The 21,694-nt window shown below is 40.7% G+C and overlaps 2 protein-coding genes across 2 annotated transcripts in view; both read right to left on the bottom strand.

The window, feature by feature from the left end:
• Positions 1 to 893: 893 nt before the first annotated feature.
• On the bottom strand, positions 894 to 11,759 carry LOC121859425 (glycine receptor subunit beta-type 4-like). The gene is made up of 5 exons (XM_042356225.1): positions 11,730 to 11,759; positions 7,228 to 7,362; positions 6,173 to 6,388; positions 5,203 to 5,561; positions 894 to 1,940 (listed from the first exon to the last, which is right to left on the bottom strand). The coding sequence occupies exons 2-5, from the start codon at positions 7,304 to 7,306 to the stop codon at positions 1,578 to 1,580; spliced, it is 1,017 nt and encodes a 338-aa protein (XP_042212159.1). The 5' UTR covers positions 7,307 to 7,362; positions 11,730 to 11,759; the 3' UTR covers positions 894 to 1,577.
• An 8-nt stretch (positions 11,760 to 11,767) lies between these two features.
• The window catches only part of LOC121859424 (gamma-aminobutyric acid receptor subunit gamma-2-like), a gene marked incomplete in the record, with an annotated part of 138,498 nt that continues 128,571 nt past the window's right edge, over positions 11,768 to 21,694 (bottom strand). The window contains 3 exon segments of the mRNA XM_042356223.1: positions 11,768 to 11,803; positions 13,161 to 13,383; positions 20,494 to 20,504. Of these exon segments, the coding sequence (XP_042212157.1) occupies positions 13,282 to 13,383; positions 20,494 to 20,504 (113 nt within the window).

Below are 21,694 nucleotides of genomic sequence, written 5' to 3'. Positions count from 1 at the left end.
ACAACGTATCTTGGTGTACACGAGGCTTAGTGCAATTGGGGAGGGTATCCAATCTCAGTTTATCCGGGAGCAGCTCTCGTACCCAGATCCTGTAGTGGCCTTCTGTGCTTCCTCAAGCCAGAGGTGTGCTGAGCTGCCATACACTGGACACACCATCTTCTGCTGTTGGTTGACACTTCTAAACGCCACTGCTTTTTTTATATTCTATTGTAATTTTTTTTCACATCACAATCAGATTTTCTTATATTTTATATGAAAGGGACTGCCCAGTCTGGGCCAATAGGCCCGATGCAGTTTCCCCATTCTTATTTTTTTATGTAGTGTAGTTGTATAAAAGTTACTGTAGTGTTAATGCTTCAACTGCCAGGGTTATTAAGAACTATACTGTAGTTATAGGCACGGTATAGTATATATATATATATATATATATATATATATATATATATATATATATATATATATATATATATATATATATATAAAATCTATCAATTAGAATGTAATCCACGCGTGCGTGTGGATGTGATGGCTGTATCTACCTACAACATGAGGTACAAACGTACAGCATGTTGCTTAACTGCTATGGAGGGAGGCAAGGTTGAGCTCTTAAAGTTCCAATCGTGTATCAACTTGGCTAATACACTAGTACAGGTATATTAAAGTTCAAGTGTACTAATTACAATAATCTCTAAAAGGTACTGTATGTCATTTTGTTTTCATGTGTATTTCTGCTACTTTCTGATCACAACCTCTTGACACAGCACTAACATACATAGCACTGTACCAAGTGTACCATCTTATGATAATGAAAGTGTTATTTCTCCTACTCTATAACCAGGATCTCACACATGTAATATTACGCAGTACAAACACGAGGTGAAACAGTACAGGGATTAACAGAGAATAATAAGAAACTTTATTTAAAAGTTGTTTTGTTTACATCACGTGGATCCGACATCTGGTCACTCAAAGTAATGAGACATTACAAGTCCTCTGCCCACAACACAGTCAAGCTTCTTCCTCACCGAGATGAATACTACATAACCTGTTTATACAATCAAGCCTAAGAATAAGTTTACCAAACTAACAATGTAAATTTGAGACACATCGGAAGATAAGCAAACAGAAGCGTTCAGGAATGTGATGGCAGCAACAATGGTCTACTGGCCACCCTCCTGGTGCGAATACTGTAAACAGCAAAATAGTCTGTACCTCCATAACCTGTGACTGGCAGCTAAAAATTGGTGTTTGACATTGAGACGAACTATTAAATGCTTATACTAACAGCTAAAAGATGATTGTGCGCTATACGGATAAACAGGTAACAAGGTATGGCGTTGGAAGTATATTCTGAGATGCACACTGAAAAAGGCCAAGCGAGAGCCTGATAACCTATCAAGAGGTCTGGGAGTGATGAAGTCATCTAGCAAGTTATCTGTGGTTGTGCCAGTTAGTTTAGGAAGTACAGATAGTGTGGACATAAAGAGTGAGGACCCGGTACTAGAGTTAACAAGACATGTCATATGACGGTGAACTGATATGGCCGGCAGGTAGTACTACAGAGACGCCATATGTTATCACGAGAAGACTTGGTAGTATAGCCAGTAGACGAGGTTAAAGAGGATGAAGAGGGCTGGGAAGAGCGCCCTGCACGTCTTATCGATCCTCTTAGCTAGCATGGCCTCCTTACGCCATAACGACGGCAGACACGTTAAGCCCACGTCGCTGAGGGTACGAGAACACGAGCCCTCGTTGTCATCGTCGTCATTTTCGTGGTTGCTGCAGCAGCTGGCCCCGTTATTACCACCACCTGTCTCACCTTGGTGACCTCCACCGTTTGTTACGTCTTGGTACACGTCAGGAGGCGGGGTGGGGCGGGTCTCCTCTTCAGGATTACTGCTCCTGCGTGTGTTGACCTCTTCCCTGTCTGTTCTGGTTTCCTGAAGAGAAACAAAGAGATGACATGAATACCAAAAACAGACCTCGACACTAAATATAAACCACTGCACACAAGTCCACTACAAACACTAACCAACACTAGGTTGGGTTAGGGTGTGTTTCGCGGCCACAGCTGTAGTATCGCCCCACACACCCCATCTCTTTGTTAACTTGCTGGCCGCTTTACTCTAAATTCATAGTTTCTTGTGGGATGGACGTATTGTTAATAGTTGATAGTGGGTTGAGTGGTACATCATTGTGTGTGTTAAAGAGAGAAACAGAGACATGCAAATAGACAGACAGACATACAGACATACAAAAAGACAGATAGACAGATTAAGACATACAAATAGACAGAGAGACAGAATAGGAAGTAAAAAAAAAGTGGTAAGAAGAGTCCAATTCAAAAGGGGATCGTAGGTTGAGTGAGAAGGAGATGGATGGGATGAAAGACACATTCACAGGAGGTGGAAATGGTCACCCAGGAAATAAATTCTCGACAATGGGAATACTCTACTGATCTGAGTCTGGTGGTCACGGTGGTGGTGGTGATAGTGATGGTGGTGGTGATAGTGATGGTGGTGGTGGTGATAGTGATGGTGGTGGTGATAGTGATGATGGTGGTGGTGATAGTGATGGTGGTGGTGATAGTGATGGTGGTGGTGATAGTGATGGTGGTGGTGGTGATAGTGATGGTGGTGGTGATAGTGATGATGGTGGTGGTGATAGTGATGTTGGTGGTGATAGTGATGATGGTGGTGATAGTGATGGTGGTGGTGGTGATAGTGATGGTGGTGGTGGTGATAGTGATGTTGGTGGTGATAGTGATGTTGGTGGTGATAGTGATGATGGTGGTGATAGTGATGATGGTGGTGGTGATAGTGATGTTGGTGGTGATAGTGATGATGGTGACAGTGATGGTGGTGGTGATAGTGATGGTGATGGTGATAGTGATGGTGTTGTATGTGAGTGTACTGTGTTTATTTACATGAGGCGAAACTTTGACCTCTGCCTTTTGATAAGTGTCCATTGATCTTAGCTCCGTATTGTTTAGTTTCTCGTGTCTGTTGATTTTTTTATTTAGAATAGGATGTGAATCACTTTATATATTTTGTATGATAGGTGAGGGTTTATAGATATTTCTAGTTGTTGTCTTAGTCATTTCTTGTCATTTCCCATCACTTATCTTATTTCCTCTACCCTCTCACCCCCCTCTACCCTCTCACTCCCTCTTACCCCCCTCTCCTCCCTCTTTGAGTTTCTGTACTCCTTGACTCACTCAACATAATAATGTGAGAGGAGTAAAAAAAAAATAATCGACTGAAAATTCTTAAGCTTAAGAGTGTAGTGACTAAAGGTGTTCCGTGTTAGGTGTTGGGTAGTAACCGGGCGCTGATGAGGTCTGGTTGGCGGGTATTGTGGTGAGCTACACACTTGCTCACACGACTGACAGTTCTATATTGTTCTGTTTCAATTATCAAGCTGGTCCCTTTACTATTATTATTATTAGGTTAGTTAAATTACTTTTATATTGATGCATATTGTGGTGGTGGTAATTCTTGTAAATATTTATGTACAGTCGGGGACAAAAGTTCGCTCTCTGTGGTGAAACTGTGTCATGGGAACGAGTCTCCGAACTGACTTACCCTGACTGTTTCATCTCATTTGGGGTCGATGCTGCTTCATTTTGAGCGGGAGCGAACTGTTGACCCCGACTGTACTTATTCATACTGTGTTGGGTTAGGTAAGAATACTTTAGGTAAGGTTAGGTTTACTGTAAGTTTATTATTATTATTATTATTTTTATACTTTTAAAACTAAGTTTAATTTATCTACAGAACCCTCGAAGTATCATCACCCGCATGTACAGTCTGCCGTAACACCAATCACCTTCTTACCTCACCACCACAAAGTTCTCAAGAGGAATATTAACCTAGTGTTGAGTTAGTCACCAAATTTTAAGAATCACTTGAAGATCTGACAACCCATTTTATTTCATGTCAAGACTAATCCTATCGCTACTTTGGGTGGGAGGGAGGGAGGTTAGGTCAGGTTAGGTTCACTACATATACTTTTAAAATGTTTATGTTCTTCCTGCTATATCTATATTGTGTTTTAACGCGCTATACCTTTCCTTCTACCTTCAGTATTTATATATATCCCCGAATGTTGCCAGATTGGAAGTAACACAGACACCTGCAACACTACAAGCTCCTGATCCAAGCGGGAGACCCACACCGTATATTGAAGTTAAAATGCCGGTTGAACACTACTGAAAGAGCACGATAAAACCTCACAGTGTTTTGGCGAGCATGCAGGAGAATGACTTCTATGTATATCACTATCACGTTATCAACCAGACAGCGGGAATAACTGATTTCCTTTGATGTATATGAAAAACTCTAAACGTGGGGATATTGAAAAAAAAGAATATGATAATTCCTTTACTTATATCAGGGTTTCAAAGGCTATCAGTAATTTTGCAGGTATGGTGGTGCACTCTGGCAGTCTTTGAGGCACAAGGCTGACGTGATAAAATGTATTTGAAGTGACTGGTGATCAAAGGAAAATTAATAAGACAGATAAAAAGCTGTTAATGTTATTTTCTTTTTAGGAAAGTTAATGACAAATTATTGATGGATCTGTCTGAACTATTGCTAAGGTCGGCCATAAACTTCTCGATAACTACTAGTGTATTTCTACCGACAGTGTCCAGAAATGTTCCTGATACAATTTTGTGTGACGTAATCTTAAGCCACCCAAGATGGCGGACGCTACTATATATTGTTCGAAACTTTTGGCTTAACTTGATTAAATTTTTTTAGGAATGTTCTTTGGTTGATCCCATTAAACTATTGCGTCCTTGACGGTACCTGTCAGCCCAGGTAGATGTTGATGCCTCGAGGCCACTCCTGTTCGTGTTCATGACAGCTGTGTGTGTGTGTGTGTGTGTGTGTGTGTGTGTGTGTGTGTGACATTACGGGAATGTTTGGTGTACTTGTAGAAAATATTGGTTTCTCGCTCCATTAATGTTATGAAAAAGTTTTAGGCATTTGTTTTTATCTATCTTATGAAAAGAACCTAACACTAAAACAATAGGCCTGGAGTTGTTGTTCTTTTGCGGTTTTATTCTTGATTAATAAGATTAAACTCTTACCTCTCGATCATTAATAAATCAATTTCTCACATTATTTCACGTTTGTTTACTTTTAATAGACTATAGCACTATTTACTGACCAAAGTTGAACTATACATATTACTTACGACCGTCAGTGATATGGCAGATTTCTTGCGGACGTGTTTGCCTGAATCATGACGCTGCAGGACCTCCTGACCACCGCTCTGAGTAATCGCTCTGACACAGGCGTAGATGGAACCATGGGTGGGACACTCATTAGAGGAGAACCTGCCGAGGCTTCTGGGGTGGAGATGGTGGCGGTGAGAGGGGGCAGCATGGGGAGGCGTGGAGGAGGAAGGAATTGGCTGGCCATACACATTCCCCCAGAAGAGGAAGCGGCGGTGGTGTCGAGCGATGTGGTTGACTACCGTGAACTCGACCAATGCCAAGAACACGAAGGCTGTGCAAGACCCCATCCAGATGTCCAGAGCCTTCACGTACGAAACTAAGGAAATGATGAGAACGTTAGTGAAGGGGAAAAATAAACATATGGAGAAGACATCAAGATAAAGTTTTCACTGTGGCGCCACAAGAATATGGTGGTAAGTTAACATGGAAATAAATAAATATGTATAAGAAATTAGGTAAAACCAGCCTTCATATACAGTCATTAAGTGAAGTATTGATACGTCCCTTGAGTACTATCATTTAGGTAAATACTGTTGAGCCAGAAATAACTTATATTTCCATCATATTTATCATAATTAAGTACAGTACATAAGAAAATATAATATACATGATATATGACATTAGTATGGTACATTATTATAATTACTGCAACGGAAAGTTAAACATTATCTTGACAATAATTTATTACAGATTTTACTATATAAACAAGTGGGTCACACTGACGTAAATTGTTACATCTATTACACGTTTAGTTCTGGTTTTTCAGAACTATAAACTGTAATTACAATCTTCCTGTGGCATACACTCTCTATAAAGGCAATATTTAAACTTGTGATCAGAAAACCTCGAGAGCCACCAACACACTCACCTACCAGGTGTATTACTACAGTCTTCTCTCACCAACTCGGTCATTGCTACATGTCTCACCTGTGGGCATCTTGTCCCTGAAGGAGGTGGACTCTGAACACACGGTGAGTAGTGTGGTGACGCCCAGTGTGACGCGGGAGGGGATGGCATCTACGTCAAGCCAAAAGCTGACCCACGACACTACCACGATGAGGGAGGTGGGCAGGTAGGACTGCACCAGGTGGTAACCGATGTTACGACGCAGGTTAAACACCGCCTGCAGGCAGCTGTAGTTACCTGCAATGGATTTTAAATGTTCACACGTCCTTCACCAACTACAACGATAATAAGTTAACAAGAGACTGTATGTGTTGTTATGATTACAGTAACAGACTAACTACAAGATATAATCCAAAATATTGTTGGTAGTTGTGATTAGAGGAATAATTGAGCTCGTCAGTGTATTAACAAAACTCACCACAGAGTACAAGTATACAGTAGATGTGCCTGACACGAGTAAGATAGAAATGTGAATGAAACTCACAGTAAAAGAAGGAAACATTAAATCAATAAAAGTCTGGATACTCACTCACACCTTCAGCTGTGAGTCCCACTCGTGTATTCAACCACTCACAACAGTAGGTATAAATGAGCATTGACACTGAATCGTATTAACGTGAGACTCCTTAGTTTTAATGTATCGTTTGATTATAAGTTTGATATGTACGTTAGTGTGAGTTTCTCTAAGTCAATTACATAAGTAAATGGAAATAATACAAACAGATGCAATTAATACTGGCAGATGCAATGAGGGTAAGTAAATGTGATTAATAACAAGCATTAACAAACAGGGTTGGATTCCACTAAGACTGACAGAGAAGATTATACACACAGGCCTGATGGCTTCGTCCTGAAGATGTTTTACCAAGTATGACGAGTAGATACAATAAGTACAATTATGTGAAGCCTTGTTTGATGAGAGAGAGAGAGAGAGAGAGAGAGAGAGAGAGAGAGAGAGAGAGAGAGAGAGAGAGAGAGAGAGAGAGAGAGAGAGAGAGAGAGAGAGAGAGAGAGAGAGAGAGAGAGAGAGAGAGAGAGAGAGAGAGAGAGAGAGAGAGAGACCCTCCACAACTCACCAATATGGAATGACTGGTTGCAGGTGTCCACACTAATCTTCTTAATCTCGAACTGTGGCAACTTGAGCCTCTTGTACATCTTGATTGGGACGTCCTCGTACCACACCAGTTTCAGTTCCCTAGTGGTCTTGGCGACTGGGTAGTGGCGGCGGTGTGACCGGACAAGACAGTGTTGGGGTAACAGCATACAAGAGAGGATAGGATGACGTTAAGTGATCAAAACAAGAACTAAGATTATATACTATACAGAAATACAATAAAGCTCGCGTTACGTGAGATTACCAGAATTAATTTTCTGACGGCTCAACAGATGACGCTATTATCAGGTGCAATTTCTCACAAAGATTAGTGTTGTAGGCAAATCGTGTTGACCGTAGTTTAAAGGTTGATTTAACATAATTTGGGTATCCTTAATCTAAAAATAACAAAAAGTAAAATTAGATAGTGTCGTCATATAACTAAGGATGAGGGGACAATAACAGAAATATTAATGGGTAAAGTTGAAGGTAGGAGGGTCAGGGGAGGGCAGAGACTGGGATAGATGAGTGAAACAAAAAATTGGGTCCCCAGAGAGATACAAAACCAAAGAGGATTGATAAAAACAGCCCGAGAACGTTTAAAGTGGAGGACTGTGGTCGCCAACTCAGATATGAAGACTGTACTCTGATTAATTGACTGATGAATAAATATTGATATACCAAGATTACTGGGATGAGGAAGGCCAATATATGTGAGCGGCTACAGATGACGATTATGAGTGAGCGTGTGTCATTATTCACCATCACTGTCATAAAGCTGCTAACCTTCCACAGTTCTCAGGATCACTGCCACAGCAACAGGTGGTAATGCATGGGATGGGTGACTAGGAACATGGGGACTTCCTGATACACTTTGGGGACTGCTTACACTTGCAGAATACAACACGGTAATGTCTTGATGTAGTTTTCATGTGCGATTTCTACAGGGGTAATGCCTTTGAACATGCTAATATTTCCTTCTTTGTTATACTGTATGTCTGTTCCAGTGCAAGGTTTGTCAACACCATACACGATATTGGAACTTTTGCAAATTTTATTCAATAAAGACAAGCAAACTGATGGTAATTTTCTTTTATTATGAGTAGCCACTTTCAAGCAATCACCAGAGGCCTCTAAAGCCGCACTAACAAACATAATCACCTTTCTTAGCATGTAAAACGACAGTAAATGCAGTACATTTGTTAAAACCTGGATTTTTAGCGTTACCTGACTTTTTGACCTTTGACTGTGACATTTTTTCCTTTGGTGACCTTCTGCAATATTAAATAAGAAAATTTTTAATATCACTGTAAAGAGTCCACCAAGAGAATAAAATTGAATGGTCATTGATGGCTCTAGGTTTTCAGCTGATGGAGATATAACAAATTACAGTTACCATAACCCACAATTTTACCATTTCAGCGGTCGGTAATAAACTCGTCAGGGAACAACGTGTCTCTAGAATCTGCGCAGTGATAATCTTTTATTACATTTCCGTGACAGATAGTAAAAAAAAAAAAACACACACACACACACACACAAGATCCTTTGTTTACAAATTTAAACAACGGGTATGTGTTTGTATGTCCACCCAGCAGTTTAACGGACCCGTAACACAAAGTACTAAAACAACTACAACAACAATACTACTACTACTACTACTACTACTACTGCTAATAATAATAATAATAATAATAAAAATAAGGAGTACGATTTGTTATCAGATTAGACTCGACCTGGTGACCAAGTAAGCCTGACCCCATCAAGTCAATTCATCGGCCGTAACACTCCTGATATATAATTCACTCAAGTATTCTATATCTCCCATCAAACCATCTTACCTCTTCCCATTCATGTAATAATTTAATGTATCTGATAGAATATGACCAAGGTTGTGTTGTGTTGATGTTATAATGTCAAGGTTGTGTTGTGTTGATGTTATAATGTCAAGGTTGTGTTGTGTTGATGTTATATAATGTCAAGGTTGTGTTGTGTTGATGTTATAATGACAAGGTTATGTTGTGTTGATGTTATAATGTCAAGGTTGTGTTGTGTTGATGTTATATAATGTCAAGGTTGTGTTATGTTGATGTTATAATGTCAAGGTTGTGTTGTGTTGATGTTATAATGTCAAGGTTGTGTATTGATGTTATAATGTCAAGGTTGTGTTATGTTGATGTTATATAATGTCAAGGTTGTGTTATGTTGATGTTATAATGTCAAGGTTGTGTTGTGTTGACGTTATAATATATTAATAATGTCTAAGTACTAGGGAGCGATTAACAGACATATACACCACACACACACACACAGACACACACACATATATACACACACACACACACATACTGTATAACCCCCACATACATACACATTACCCCCCTCCACACACACACACACACACACACACACACCAAAGAGCTAAAAATTATATGTTTTGGTCATTGATCAGCCCAAATTAATGGTGCTTGGTTACCATTGACAGTTGAGAGTAATTACCCCAACTGTCTATTGTGATCTATTGGGACCTCCTGATCTATCTATTGTCTATTAACTGTCTATTGTGATCTATTAGAACCAGCCGATCGATCTATCGTGTCTATTTCGATAGAATTGGACTAATCATCTATTAACTGAGGTCTAGGGCGATAGATTGCAACTGGATAAACATATCTATTAGCTGTAGTCTATCGCGATAAACTTCAATAGACAGGACTGTGAGAAAGAGAGATAGAGAGAGACGGAGAGGAAGAGACAGAGATCCACGAATAATGGTCAAAATAAAACACCCACACACCCAAAATACAAACACCAAGAAACATACACAAACACCATCAGTATTTTATAAGTTAATTAAATTTTCAAGGTGATAATGACATCTTAATTCAGCCTATTATTTTTCTGTACTGTGTTTAATGGGGTAGTTAGCGAAGTGGTTTAAGGGGTGGTTGTTTGAGGAAGGTTATTTAATATCCTCCTTGTTAATTCGATACCATGGGAGGTCACCAGATACTTCTTGTTCTGTTTCACTATGATGATAAAAACAATTCAACAGAGGGAAAATAAAGTCACAAAGCCTTAGTAAATTTGTTATCAGTTTCCGGAGACGAGTGTGAGATGTTGTCCGTGTATTAATCCTCGTGCAGTATACTTCTCTGATGACTCGATAGATGGCGTTAGTGTCCGAAAACAGCGTTACTTTATCTTAATCAGAGGTTTCTTGTCTTTCTGTATAGTCCTTGGCCCAGAGAACACAACGGGATGACTGGTTATGTAGGAGAGGCAGACGGTGAGTCATGATAAGCCATTAAGAATCGTAGAGAATTTTGGGTAATTAAAGAAGAGAAATAATTGGGAGGTTGTTGACATATGAATTAAACTGTACTGTATCATAATTATGTGAATACAGTACCACAATTATATAGCTGTTGATATATATATATATACACCTCGTACCTTACATTAGCAGGTGGGGTTTAATTATTTTACATTTACATAATTACTGAAAATTGCTCGTTTTATTATTATTATTTTTTTACGCCCTCAAGCATTTTCCCGCTTAATTAATGCAGGATGGCCGGACACGGGAGGAAACACGGGATGGCCGGACACGGGAGGAAACACGGGATGGCCGGACACGGGAGGAAACACGGGATGGCCGGACACGGGGAAACGGATGGGACACGGGAACACAACAAAAACACAAAAACACACAACACCTAGTTAACTTAATAGTGCATAAGTATAATGTACTCGAGACGGCCAGGAATGCCAGTGTGGTCGGGACTGTGCTCCAACCACCTTCACTACTACTACTACTACTACTACTACTACTTCTCATTTTCACACTCCTCCTCCACTTCCTCCTTCATCTCGCCTCACACACACACTCCCAGATGGACAACAGGACACCTCACACCACCCATCCTGAACAACTATACTCTATAACCTTTAACACCCTCTTTCTCATCATTCTATTTAATTCTTCTATTCCTAATCCACTCAATTATATTTAACCATATACTAATTAATTAATCCTTTCCCGGTGTCCAAATAGGTAATTAACTCACTAGTATAATTATTTTCATCTAGCTCACGATTGGTCCCCTCAGTAAGCCAATCAGTTCTGCCTATATAACTCTAGACCTTATCATTACCCCAACAATCCCCTACCCCACCCCTCCCTGACGACCCCCAACAATACCCTCCCCACCCCTCACTCCTCCCTAATGACCCCAACAATCCCTCTCCACCCCTCACTCCTCCTAGTCAGCCCCCAACAACCCCCCTCACTCTCATGTAGCCCCCAACAATCCTCACTCTTCTAAGCCCTCCAACAATCCCAACACCTCACTAGAGCCCCCAACAATCCCCACCTCTAATGACCCCCAACAATCCCTCCCCACCTAATGACCTCCAACAATCCCCCAACACCTCCCTAATGACCTCCAACAATCCCACTCACCTCCCTCACTGACCACTTACAGCTGGCAATCTGGATGTACAGGTCTGGTGGTCGAGAACTGAAGATCCATCATGCAGAGAACGTCAGCTTCAGTCTGCCGAGAGAGAGAGAGAGAGAGTTATTTCAGTCACTTACAAATTTTAAGACAGTCATTTAAATGTGTAATCAGTTGTGTAATGTGTAATGTATTGATTAGTTAAGGTAATGACCTAGTTAAGGTAATGATCAGTTAAGGCAATGTCCACTTAAGGTAATGATCAGCTAAGATAATGATCAGTTAAAGTAATGACCAGTTAAGGTAATGACCAGTTAAGATAATGACCAGTTAAGATAATGACAAGATAATGACCAGTTAAGACAATGACCAGTTAAGATAATGACCAGTTAAGGTAATGACCAGTTAGGTAATGATCAGTTAAGGTAATGTCCGCTAAAGTAATAATGACCAGTTAAGGTAAATGACCAGTTGGTGTAATCAATAAAGAGAAATGGAGGTAATTATTCATGAGTTATAGAACCAAACACAACAAACTCCCAGCCTGGAGAGATTCATTACAGACATACAGTACACGGGGTTATGAAACACCTGTGGGAACAATTACTACAGGTGTGATCGAAAACTCTCTGTGCACCTGTAAAAAAACATAATCAAAATAGTGTCTTATAGCTACATTGTTATCAGCACAGAGATATATTTTATTACAGTGGACAACCCTCAAAGTCGTGCATAATGGGGACAACGACCAAGCGCACAGGGAGTTTTTAATCACCATTGTTCACTTCCCGGAGCTTACAAGTCACAGCTCACCTTTAACTTCCTCAACACGGAAACTCCAGGAAAGTAGATTCTGGGAAGAAGAAACTCACAAACATGTTATCTAGAATCTGTGTATTGTTGTGGGTTTGGTATCCTAAGGCGTTGGAGTGAAATTCATCTCTTAATTATAAATATACCCAGGGTTCGTGATTTTGCTTCGATTACGAGGTATTTTAAGACGATCAAGATTTTAGAGCCGATACAAGTAGAATCTGGGTACTTAGAGGCAGTAAGAGTGTGGTTTAAAGTCTATTGGGTTAAAACTGACATGATACTGTTTTTGGATCGCGCGTGTGTGTGTGTGTGTGTGTCGTGTGTGTGTGTGTGTGTGTGTGTGTGTGTGTGTGTGTGTGTGTGTGTGTGTGTGCAGCATACTTTAAAATGAAGGAAACATGAGACGCTTGAGACACCTGAGGATAAACGGATGACTACACTGATTCTCATCCTTCAAGTATACGAGGATGGAGAGGATGATAGTACAAGCGAATACCAAACAGGAGTCACCTGAGCCTTATGAGGATGATAGCAAACTTGAGGAGTGTAGAGGATGGTGCCGTCGGGGGCGTATCCGGAGCATAACGTACCTGAGGATGTAGAGGATGGTGCCGTCGGGGTTGTATCGGGCATAACGTACCTGAGGATGTAGAGGATGGTGCCGTCGGGGTGTATCCGGAGCATAACGTTAGGGACGGTCACATACTGGAAGTCGGATTCCTTAGCGTTAGGGAAGTAGACCTCCGGCTTCCATAGCATCTTCACCAGCGAGGGTCGTTTAGGTCTATGGGCCGCGTCAGGGAGTTGTTCATGAACCTCAGCTCCAGCCAACGCTGTCGAAGGTACAGGTCCACCGTGTAGTCCTGCGAGTAAGAGGATGACCTTAGATTATTGGAATTGAGTGGAGGATGACCTAAGACTATGTAGGTTTAGTGGAGGATGACCTAAGACTATGAAGATTGAGTGGAGGATGACCTAAGACTATGAAGGTTGAGTGGAGGATGACCTTAGACAATGAGGATTGAGTGGAGGATGACTGTTGGCTGTGTAAGTGGAGGATGACCTTAGAGGCTTAGACTATGGCTGTGTAAGTGGAGGATGACCTTAGACTATAAGGATTGAGTGGAGGATGACCTTAAAGGCTTATATGACTCGTGTTGGGATTGTATTGAAATTTCGTGATTAATTCTCATCTGTACAAACACATTAACCTCAGAAATAATTAACTAATAAGTAATTCTTATCGGTGGTCTTGACAACACCTTTCTCTCACTTACACCACTTTACTTTACACCACGTTTATTATTATTTCATCCATTCCACCATTATTTGAGGTTACTGTGCCCTCTCCCATTCTATACAGGAGAGAATATTCAGTCATCAGTCGCCGTTATCAGTCACTCTACCTCCCATCATTCGTTGTCATTCTGTCTCACTTCACTACTGTGGTGGCTGATCGGTGTTGCTGGGGTGTTCCTTCTTCATAACACCACAAAGCTCACCATTCACCAGGTTTATACGACATTGCTTTTTCTTCTCACAACCCACCATCACTCATCAGCATCCCCCTCCACCCTAGGTTGTGATGATATACATCTCTGATAGCAGTCCCACATCTCCGTCACCCGCCTTACACACCCAAGCTAAAACAACAGAAATATTTGTGTTGACTTTTTCACTCTATTTCAAGTCTATAGCAATACCATTTCGACTAAATTTAAAAGGAAATATGTTTTCATTTCTATCATTTTTCTTTTAAAGGTGTGACTTGACGTCTTGTGGAGAAAAAAGGGAACAATTTCAACTCTGTATCAAGATTTCCTTTCACTGGTGCTAAAAAATAAAATTCGTTTTCTGTTTCTGTCAAGCGTTCATTTTCTTTATCCGCAAGGAGTGACTTCAAAATACTGTACCTACAACTTTTTTTCTCCCCCTAAATTCGACTACAAATCTTTTATTTGTATTAAACCTTTATCAAATATTCATAGCACTAAATAAACACTGAGCTATAATTAAGGACTAGATCCCATGAGTTATTTTGCATATATTAAAACCCTTGTCGTCTGATGTTTATAATGAAGAGAATAAACTTACATGTTACATTCCTCGGGTCGTCACGAGATAATTATGGAGAGGTGTTAATTCCTTCACAAAAACAATAGACACTCGTAAATGTTTAATGTAAAACAAAAAAGTGATGAAGACAATGCTACTTTTTCTTGTCCTATTTTCTTTAGTTACTTTTATCTACCATTTTTCCTATTATTCTTAATCTTTGTAATTTATTTTTGTTTTCCTGTCACTTTTTTCCTTGAATCTTTTTGATGTTAATTTTTCTTTAATTTTTAATATTTTCTTTTGAATTAAGTTTCTCTTTATCTTCAATTTCTACTCCATTTTTCTTTTTATTACAATTTCCCTTCGATTATTATTCTAGCTCCTTCAATTATCGATATTGTATTTTTTCTCTATAATTATTCTATTTTCCTATAATTATTTTCTTTTTTCCCCCCATTACTCCTCCATTTTCCTTCAACCAATAACATTCTATTTTCCACCCTCACCCGTCAAGGAGGACAACAAGGGCCTCACCATCAGGAAAATTAGACCGTGTGTGAATTCCTTTCCAATTTCTCGTAAGTGAGTCATGCAAATTAACCCAGAGAGGAGAGACTCACACGATATGCAAATTCGGTTTTCGAAAATTCTGGTAAAGTGAGGGGAGGAGGAGGAGGAGGAGGTAGACCGTCTTGGCTAATACTTGAAAAATGGACTGCATGGGTTTGGAGGACTGGAGTATTTAGCCCGAGGACTTAATTGAGTGATGATGATAAGTTGTTTTGGATATGGAGGGAGGGGGGTAGGAGGGGGGGGTAGGAGGGAGGGGATATGTGACACTCATTTATGACACCTGATCCCGTGTCAAATATCAGTTATGTAACCTCATTTAATTAACAATGATGGTAAGATGGCACTTAGGAGGTGAATCTCTCTCTCTCTCTAAGTTAGATTTCCACCATCTTATTTCATAATAAATTTAGGGAATTTTATTTGGCAAAGATTCGTTTTATACTTGCGAACTGTGACCGATCGCCCAAGCGGCTAACGAGCCGATCAGTGGTGAAGAGGATAAAAGTAAAGTAAAAGTGAACTGGACATGACCAAGATACAACAATATTGACAGATTTTAAATTCGCTAAACATATTTTCACGGAATATTTTATTTAAATCTCTTTCATGTGAGCTTCACATGATCTGCTTTGACCAATCAGAGGACAGATCAAATCTCTCAGGGGGAAGATTTACACACATGCCACCAAAAAATATTCATGTAACTGTATTCATTCGCGTTATGACTCCCTCGTGACCTAAATACCGAAAACACGCAAAAACAAGATTAGAATCACTTTTCCTCTGCCATCGGTGCAAATCATGGTAGTATCTAAAAACAATATGAAATAGCCCCCAAAATAAAGGCCATATTCGATCAAATTACAATGAAAAAAAAACACGAGAATAAAATATTTAGTGATAGAATTCCCTGTTGGTCATAAACGAAATCTTTTTCCCTTACTTAGTTTCCACGGATCTGTTAGAGGCTTGTGAGTGATCCATCGACATTAGTTCCCGGTACAGTATGGCTTATCTCTGTTATCATCGAGTGTCTAGGTGGAGAGGAGCAGGAGGAGGATGGGGCGATGTGGGTAAGAGAGGGGAAGAGGGAAGAGGGAGAGAGGGTGAGAAGGCAAGAATGGAGAGAGAGGAAGAGAAGAAGGGAGGAAGAGAGGAAGGGAGGTTGATTTATTGATTGGATAAAAGATATGGCGTAGCAGTCTTTCTCTTCACTCCCTTAAGTTTCCTCCTTCCTTTTCTCCCCCTCGAATATTTACCTTCCCTTTTTCTATTTCTCTTTTCTATTCTCTCTTTCAATATTTATTTCCTCCCCAACCCAACTTTCTCCCACTATTCCTGACCTCTCCCTTCCCTTTCTGATTAATTCCTTCCCCTTCTGTCTCTGTCTCTGTCTCTCTAATTATCTTCCTTTCCTTTTCTCCACCTCTCCGTCTGTCTCTGTCTTGTCGTCTCTTAATAATCTGTCTGTCTGTCTGTCTGTCTGTCTGTCTGTCTGTCTGTCTGTCTGTCTATCTATCTATCTATCTATCTATCTATCTATCTATCTATCTCTCCAACTTCTGCATGAGGTGGATTAAGGGGTACAGAAACCTCAAAGAAAGAGGAAGAGGAAGGGGAAGGAGAAGAAAGGGAAGGAGGAGGAGGAGGAGAAAAAGGAAGAGACTGCAGTGAAAGTAGTGCCGCAGTTAAGTGTAAAAAATAATAAGAAAGTGCTAAGACAAGTAGAAATATCCACACTCACTTGTTCAATAATCTCTACCGTACAGTACACTTACATACCGTACCTTGGAGCCTAAAGAGACAGAATTACATGGACAGTCAAACACGTCAAATACATCTTATCTCCTGTCTATATTATTCTGTTTAAAATATTCTCTTTATTTGATCTATTTACATTCCAGTCGAGGCAGAAATAACAACAACAAACAACAATAACAACAACAACAAAAACAACAATAACAACGACAATAATAATAATAATAATAATAATAATAAAAATAATAATAATAACAATAATAATAATAAAATACGCGGGAAAAATAAAATAGCCAATAACTTTCATCCAGCCGAGTTCATTTATCTACCTGCGTATTACTGTTGGACGAAGACACAGGGGAATGGTTGGCGTTGTGCATATGTTAAGTTTTTATTATTTATGACTCTTTGTTTGATGGTGTGTGTGTGTGTACGTTACGTGTGTGTGTGTGTGTGACAGACGGAGAGTTACCACACAACAACAACAACGTCAATAGATGTGTCTCTCTGAAGTTCAACACCCTGCTCTACCTCCTGTGTGAAGCGAGTCAATTAGTCCACATTAAAGCAAGGGTAATTAAACTCAGGGGTAATTACCAGGCTTAATGACCACGTTATTGACACTGGGATTTGGACCAGTTCTGTACGGGGGTCACTGGGGTTATGACCAGGTCTGTACGGGGGTCACTGGGGTTATGACCAGCTCTGTACGGGGGTCACTGGGGTTATGACCCAGCTTCCAGCTGGGTCACTGGGGCAGGACCAGCTCTGTGCTGGGGTCACTGGGTTATGACCAGCTCCCCAGGCGGGGGTCACTGGGGTTATGACCAGCTTCCTACGGGGGTCACTGGGGTTATGACCAGCTCTGTAATGGGGTCACTGGGGTTATGACCAGCTCTGTGCGGGGTCACTGGGGTTATGACCAGCTCTGGTACGGGGGTCACTGGGGTTATGACCAGCTCTGTGCGGGGGTCACTGCTGCGACCAGCTCTCAGTGGGGATCACTGGGGTTGTGACCAGCCAGTGGGGGTCACTGGGGTTATGACCAGCTCTTGTGCGGGGATCACTGGGGTTATGACCAGCTCTGCATGGGGGTCACTGGGGTTAAGTGACCAGCTCTGTGCGGGGGGTCACTGGGTTATGACCAGCTCTGTGTGGGATCACTGCTATGACCAGCCTGTGTGGGGGTTTTCCATTGGGTTATGACCAGTTCTGTACGGGGGTCACTGGGGTTATGACCAGCTCTGTACGGGGGTCACTGGGGTTATGACCAGCTCTGTACGGGGGTCACTGGGGTTATGACCAGCTCTGTACGGGGGTCACTGAGGTTATGACCAGCTCTGTGCGGGGATCACTAAATCCGGGTGATGATACCGGCCCTGGGAATGGATTTTGCACACAGAAGGGCATCAGGTCTTATCTGGCTGCGATACCAAACCTTCATTACGATCCCAATCTTATGAGAACGATGAAATTAAGTCTATTAGGTATCGTAACCCCTTGAGTACAATGACTTAATCCCTCGAGTACGATGACAACCTCTTGAATATAATAACTCCTCTCTCCAGTTGTCGTTATTCTTTCATTATATTACTTATTCATTTATTCATTCATTCAATCACTATTTATTCAGTCAGTCATATTCTTGTTATACGTGTCTTAAAGTATTTCTCCTTCATACACAAACATACAAGTACACACACACATAAATAAATAATAATAATAATGGTTGTCCCTCGCGTAACAAGGATGGCCGGTCCAAGGGCCACCAAGGCGTGAATTTGTTTAAGGTGTAGAAGCTGTCGTCAACACAACACCCACACCCTAAGTTAACGAGCTGCATGACCCAGTGTCAAGGAATAGTCCGAGAAGACCGGACAACTCGCCATCTGCACTGGCTAACCATTACCCCGGAATACAATTCGCAAATCGATTAACATCCAGGTCCGCAATTACTGCTGGGTAGACAGAGGCAAATGGCGTAAAGAAACTTGCCCATAGTTTCACCCTGCCTGAGGATCGAACCCGGATCCCCTCGCTTGCGAGGCGAGCATGCTGACCATTACACACACGTACACACACGTTCACAAACAAACACATACACACACACACATACACAAACACGCACACATACACAAGCACACACATACACAAACATACATAGGTTTAAGAGAAACATCACAAGACCCCCGCTGTGATATTAACACCAGTGAAAAAATACACAAAATTGCTTTGATGTTTTACATCGACATTTAACCTCGAACTGGTCATTATAGGTCAACCCTTTGAGTATAATGAATTAACTCAGATAGCATGGTAATTTTAAATCCTTGGAAATTATAATTTAACACCTTGAGTACCATTATAATTTAACACCTTAATTATGATGATTTAACACCTTAAATACTATAATGATTTAACAACTTGAGTACTATGATATAATCCCTTGAGTACGGTGAACCCTTGTGAGGACAGTGTTATCGTACTCAAAAGAATTAACAATTATTTTCATCAAAGAGTTAAGATATTACATTGATGGGGTTAACTCATCGTACTCAAGGGGTTAAGCCATCGTACTCAAGAGGTTAATACATCGTACTCAGGGGGTTAAGCCAACGTACTTAAGGGGGTTAACTCATCGTACTCAAGGGGTTAAGCCATCGTACTCAAGGGATTAACTCATTGTACTCAAGGGGTTAACTCACCGTACTCAAGGGGTTAAGCCATCGTACTCAAGGGATTAACTCATTGTACTCAAGGGGTTAACTCACCGTACTCAAGAGGTTAAACCATCATATACACCAGTTTATAGGACAAGACTGCGTGACTATCCGGTTCTATACCTTAATTAGACAGACTGACGCCAGCAGTACAGTCTACAGGTGTAATCCACGAGTGATCTCACGCTAATGGGCGACAGGACTGGATGACTAATCAACCCACACACACGGAAGAGGCAAGCTAATTAGTGTACAGGTGATATGATCAACGCCTCGGGTGGTGATTCACTGAACTGAGAACCATGGACGCATCTGAGTGTTCTATATTGGCTGTTGCGTTTACGACTCTCAACCTTGTTAAATTCTTGTGTAGATGGAGGTACAGAAATCCCATAGAAAGTTAATGGAGAGAGAATAGTAATTAGTGGTGTAAATTAATCGTAGAGTGACAGGTAAGCTCTCAGACAGCAAGTGGATATGTTTATAAATACTACTTGTTTTATATCACCAGCAAACACACACAATATTCATAGTTAATCTTAACGTTACAAAACATAACCCAACTTAACCTAACCTAACCCAGCCCAATCCAACTCAGCCTAACCAAACGTAGCCTAACCAAAGCCAGCCCAACCAGTATTCAGTAAATAAATATTTATTAATAACGTAGTTTTCTTCACACTTTAAAACTCTTTGTATCCTGGCCTGGGGAAGTGTAAACAGTTCAGGACAGAATATACCAAGGTGTAAACTAACAGCAAAAACCACACGACTCTGGACACACACACACATACACACACACACACATACACACACACACACACACACACACACACACACACACACACACACACACACACTCACCATCTGGATTGCTATATCCAAAGCCGCGAATGTACATCTCTATGTGGACCCAGGTAGCTATGCCTGTGTGGGGAGACAAATGGGGAGGTTAGTTGATTTGTTTCATAGATGGGGAGACAAATGAGGAGGTTAGTTGATTTGTTTCATAGTTTAGGGAGACAAATGGGGAGGTTAGTTGATTTGTTTCATAGATGGGGAGACAAAATGGGGAGATTATGGCTTGATACCACAACTGAAGAAAAAAACCTAAAGTAAACAAGATTAATTATCATACTATTTCATATCATCAATTAAAATAAAACCAGATCCAGGTTATATATACAGGTAACCACTACAGAAAATACATACCACTACAGTACAGAAACGGGAGTAAACATTCATACTACAAAACAACAGATGATAAAACCTAATAGATAATCAAGTGAATTATTTTTATCAAGAATAATTTACCATCGTATATAGAATTATTATTTATTTACATCATTGACATCAGTGAGGTACATCATTGACATCAGTGAGGTAATCAGATCGGCTCAAGATCTTGATGACGGCAGCGACTGAGTGTGTGCGTGTGTGTGTGTGTGTGTGTGTGTGTGTGTGTGTGTGTGTGTCAGACAGACGGATGAGTGGCCGCTTAAAACATTTCTTCCCCTCTCTCCCTTCCTCTCCCCATCCTTCTCGCTAAACACTTCTTCCCTCTCATCCACTCCCTCACCACACCACTCAGCTCCTCCCCCTCATCACACCACTCACCCAACAGCCAACAACAATCTCCCTGACCTAAAACCCAGAGGCAAACGTCAAGATAAACACAGCCACGAAGACCTTACCGCAGGCAGTCTTAATGATGATACTGCAGGAGAGGAGCTCGTAAACAGTGGGGGGAGGGGGAGGGGGGAGGAGGGGAGGAGGGGAGGTTTTAGATGGCTGATAAGAGGAGAAATACTGTAGAGTGGTGAGGAGTTTTTTTTCTCCTTAGTTATCAAGAAATGTGTTGTTGTTGTTCGTGGAGTGGACGAATGAGTCTCCTTCTCTCTCTCTCTCTCTCTTCTCTCTCTCTCTTCTCTGTCTTTTTTCTTTTCTCTTTCGAATGGGTTCAAGAATAATAAAGTATTAAGTAGGAAGATCATTACTACTACTACTACTACTACTACTACTACTACTACTACTACTCCTACTACTTTTTATTTTATTTTTTTTA

Source organism: Homarus americanus, unplaced genomic scaffold (genome assembly GCF_018991925.1).
Source record: "Homarus americanus isolate GMGI-L3 unplaced genomic scaffold, GMGI_Hamer_2.0 scaffold7626, whole genome shotgun sequence".
Lineage (NCBI taxonomy): Eukaryota > Metazoa > Arthropoda > Malacostraca > Decapoda > Nephropidae > Homarus > Homarus americanus.
The sequence above is the reverse complement of the archived record's forward strand: the minus strand, read 5'-3'. Positions and strand labels throughout refer to the sequence as shown.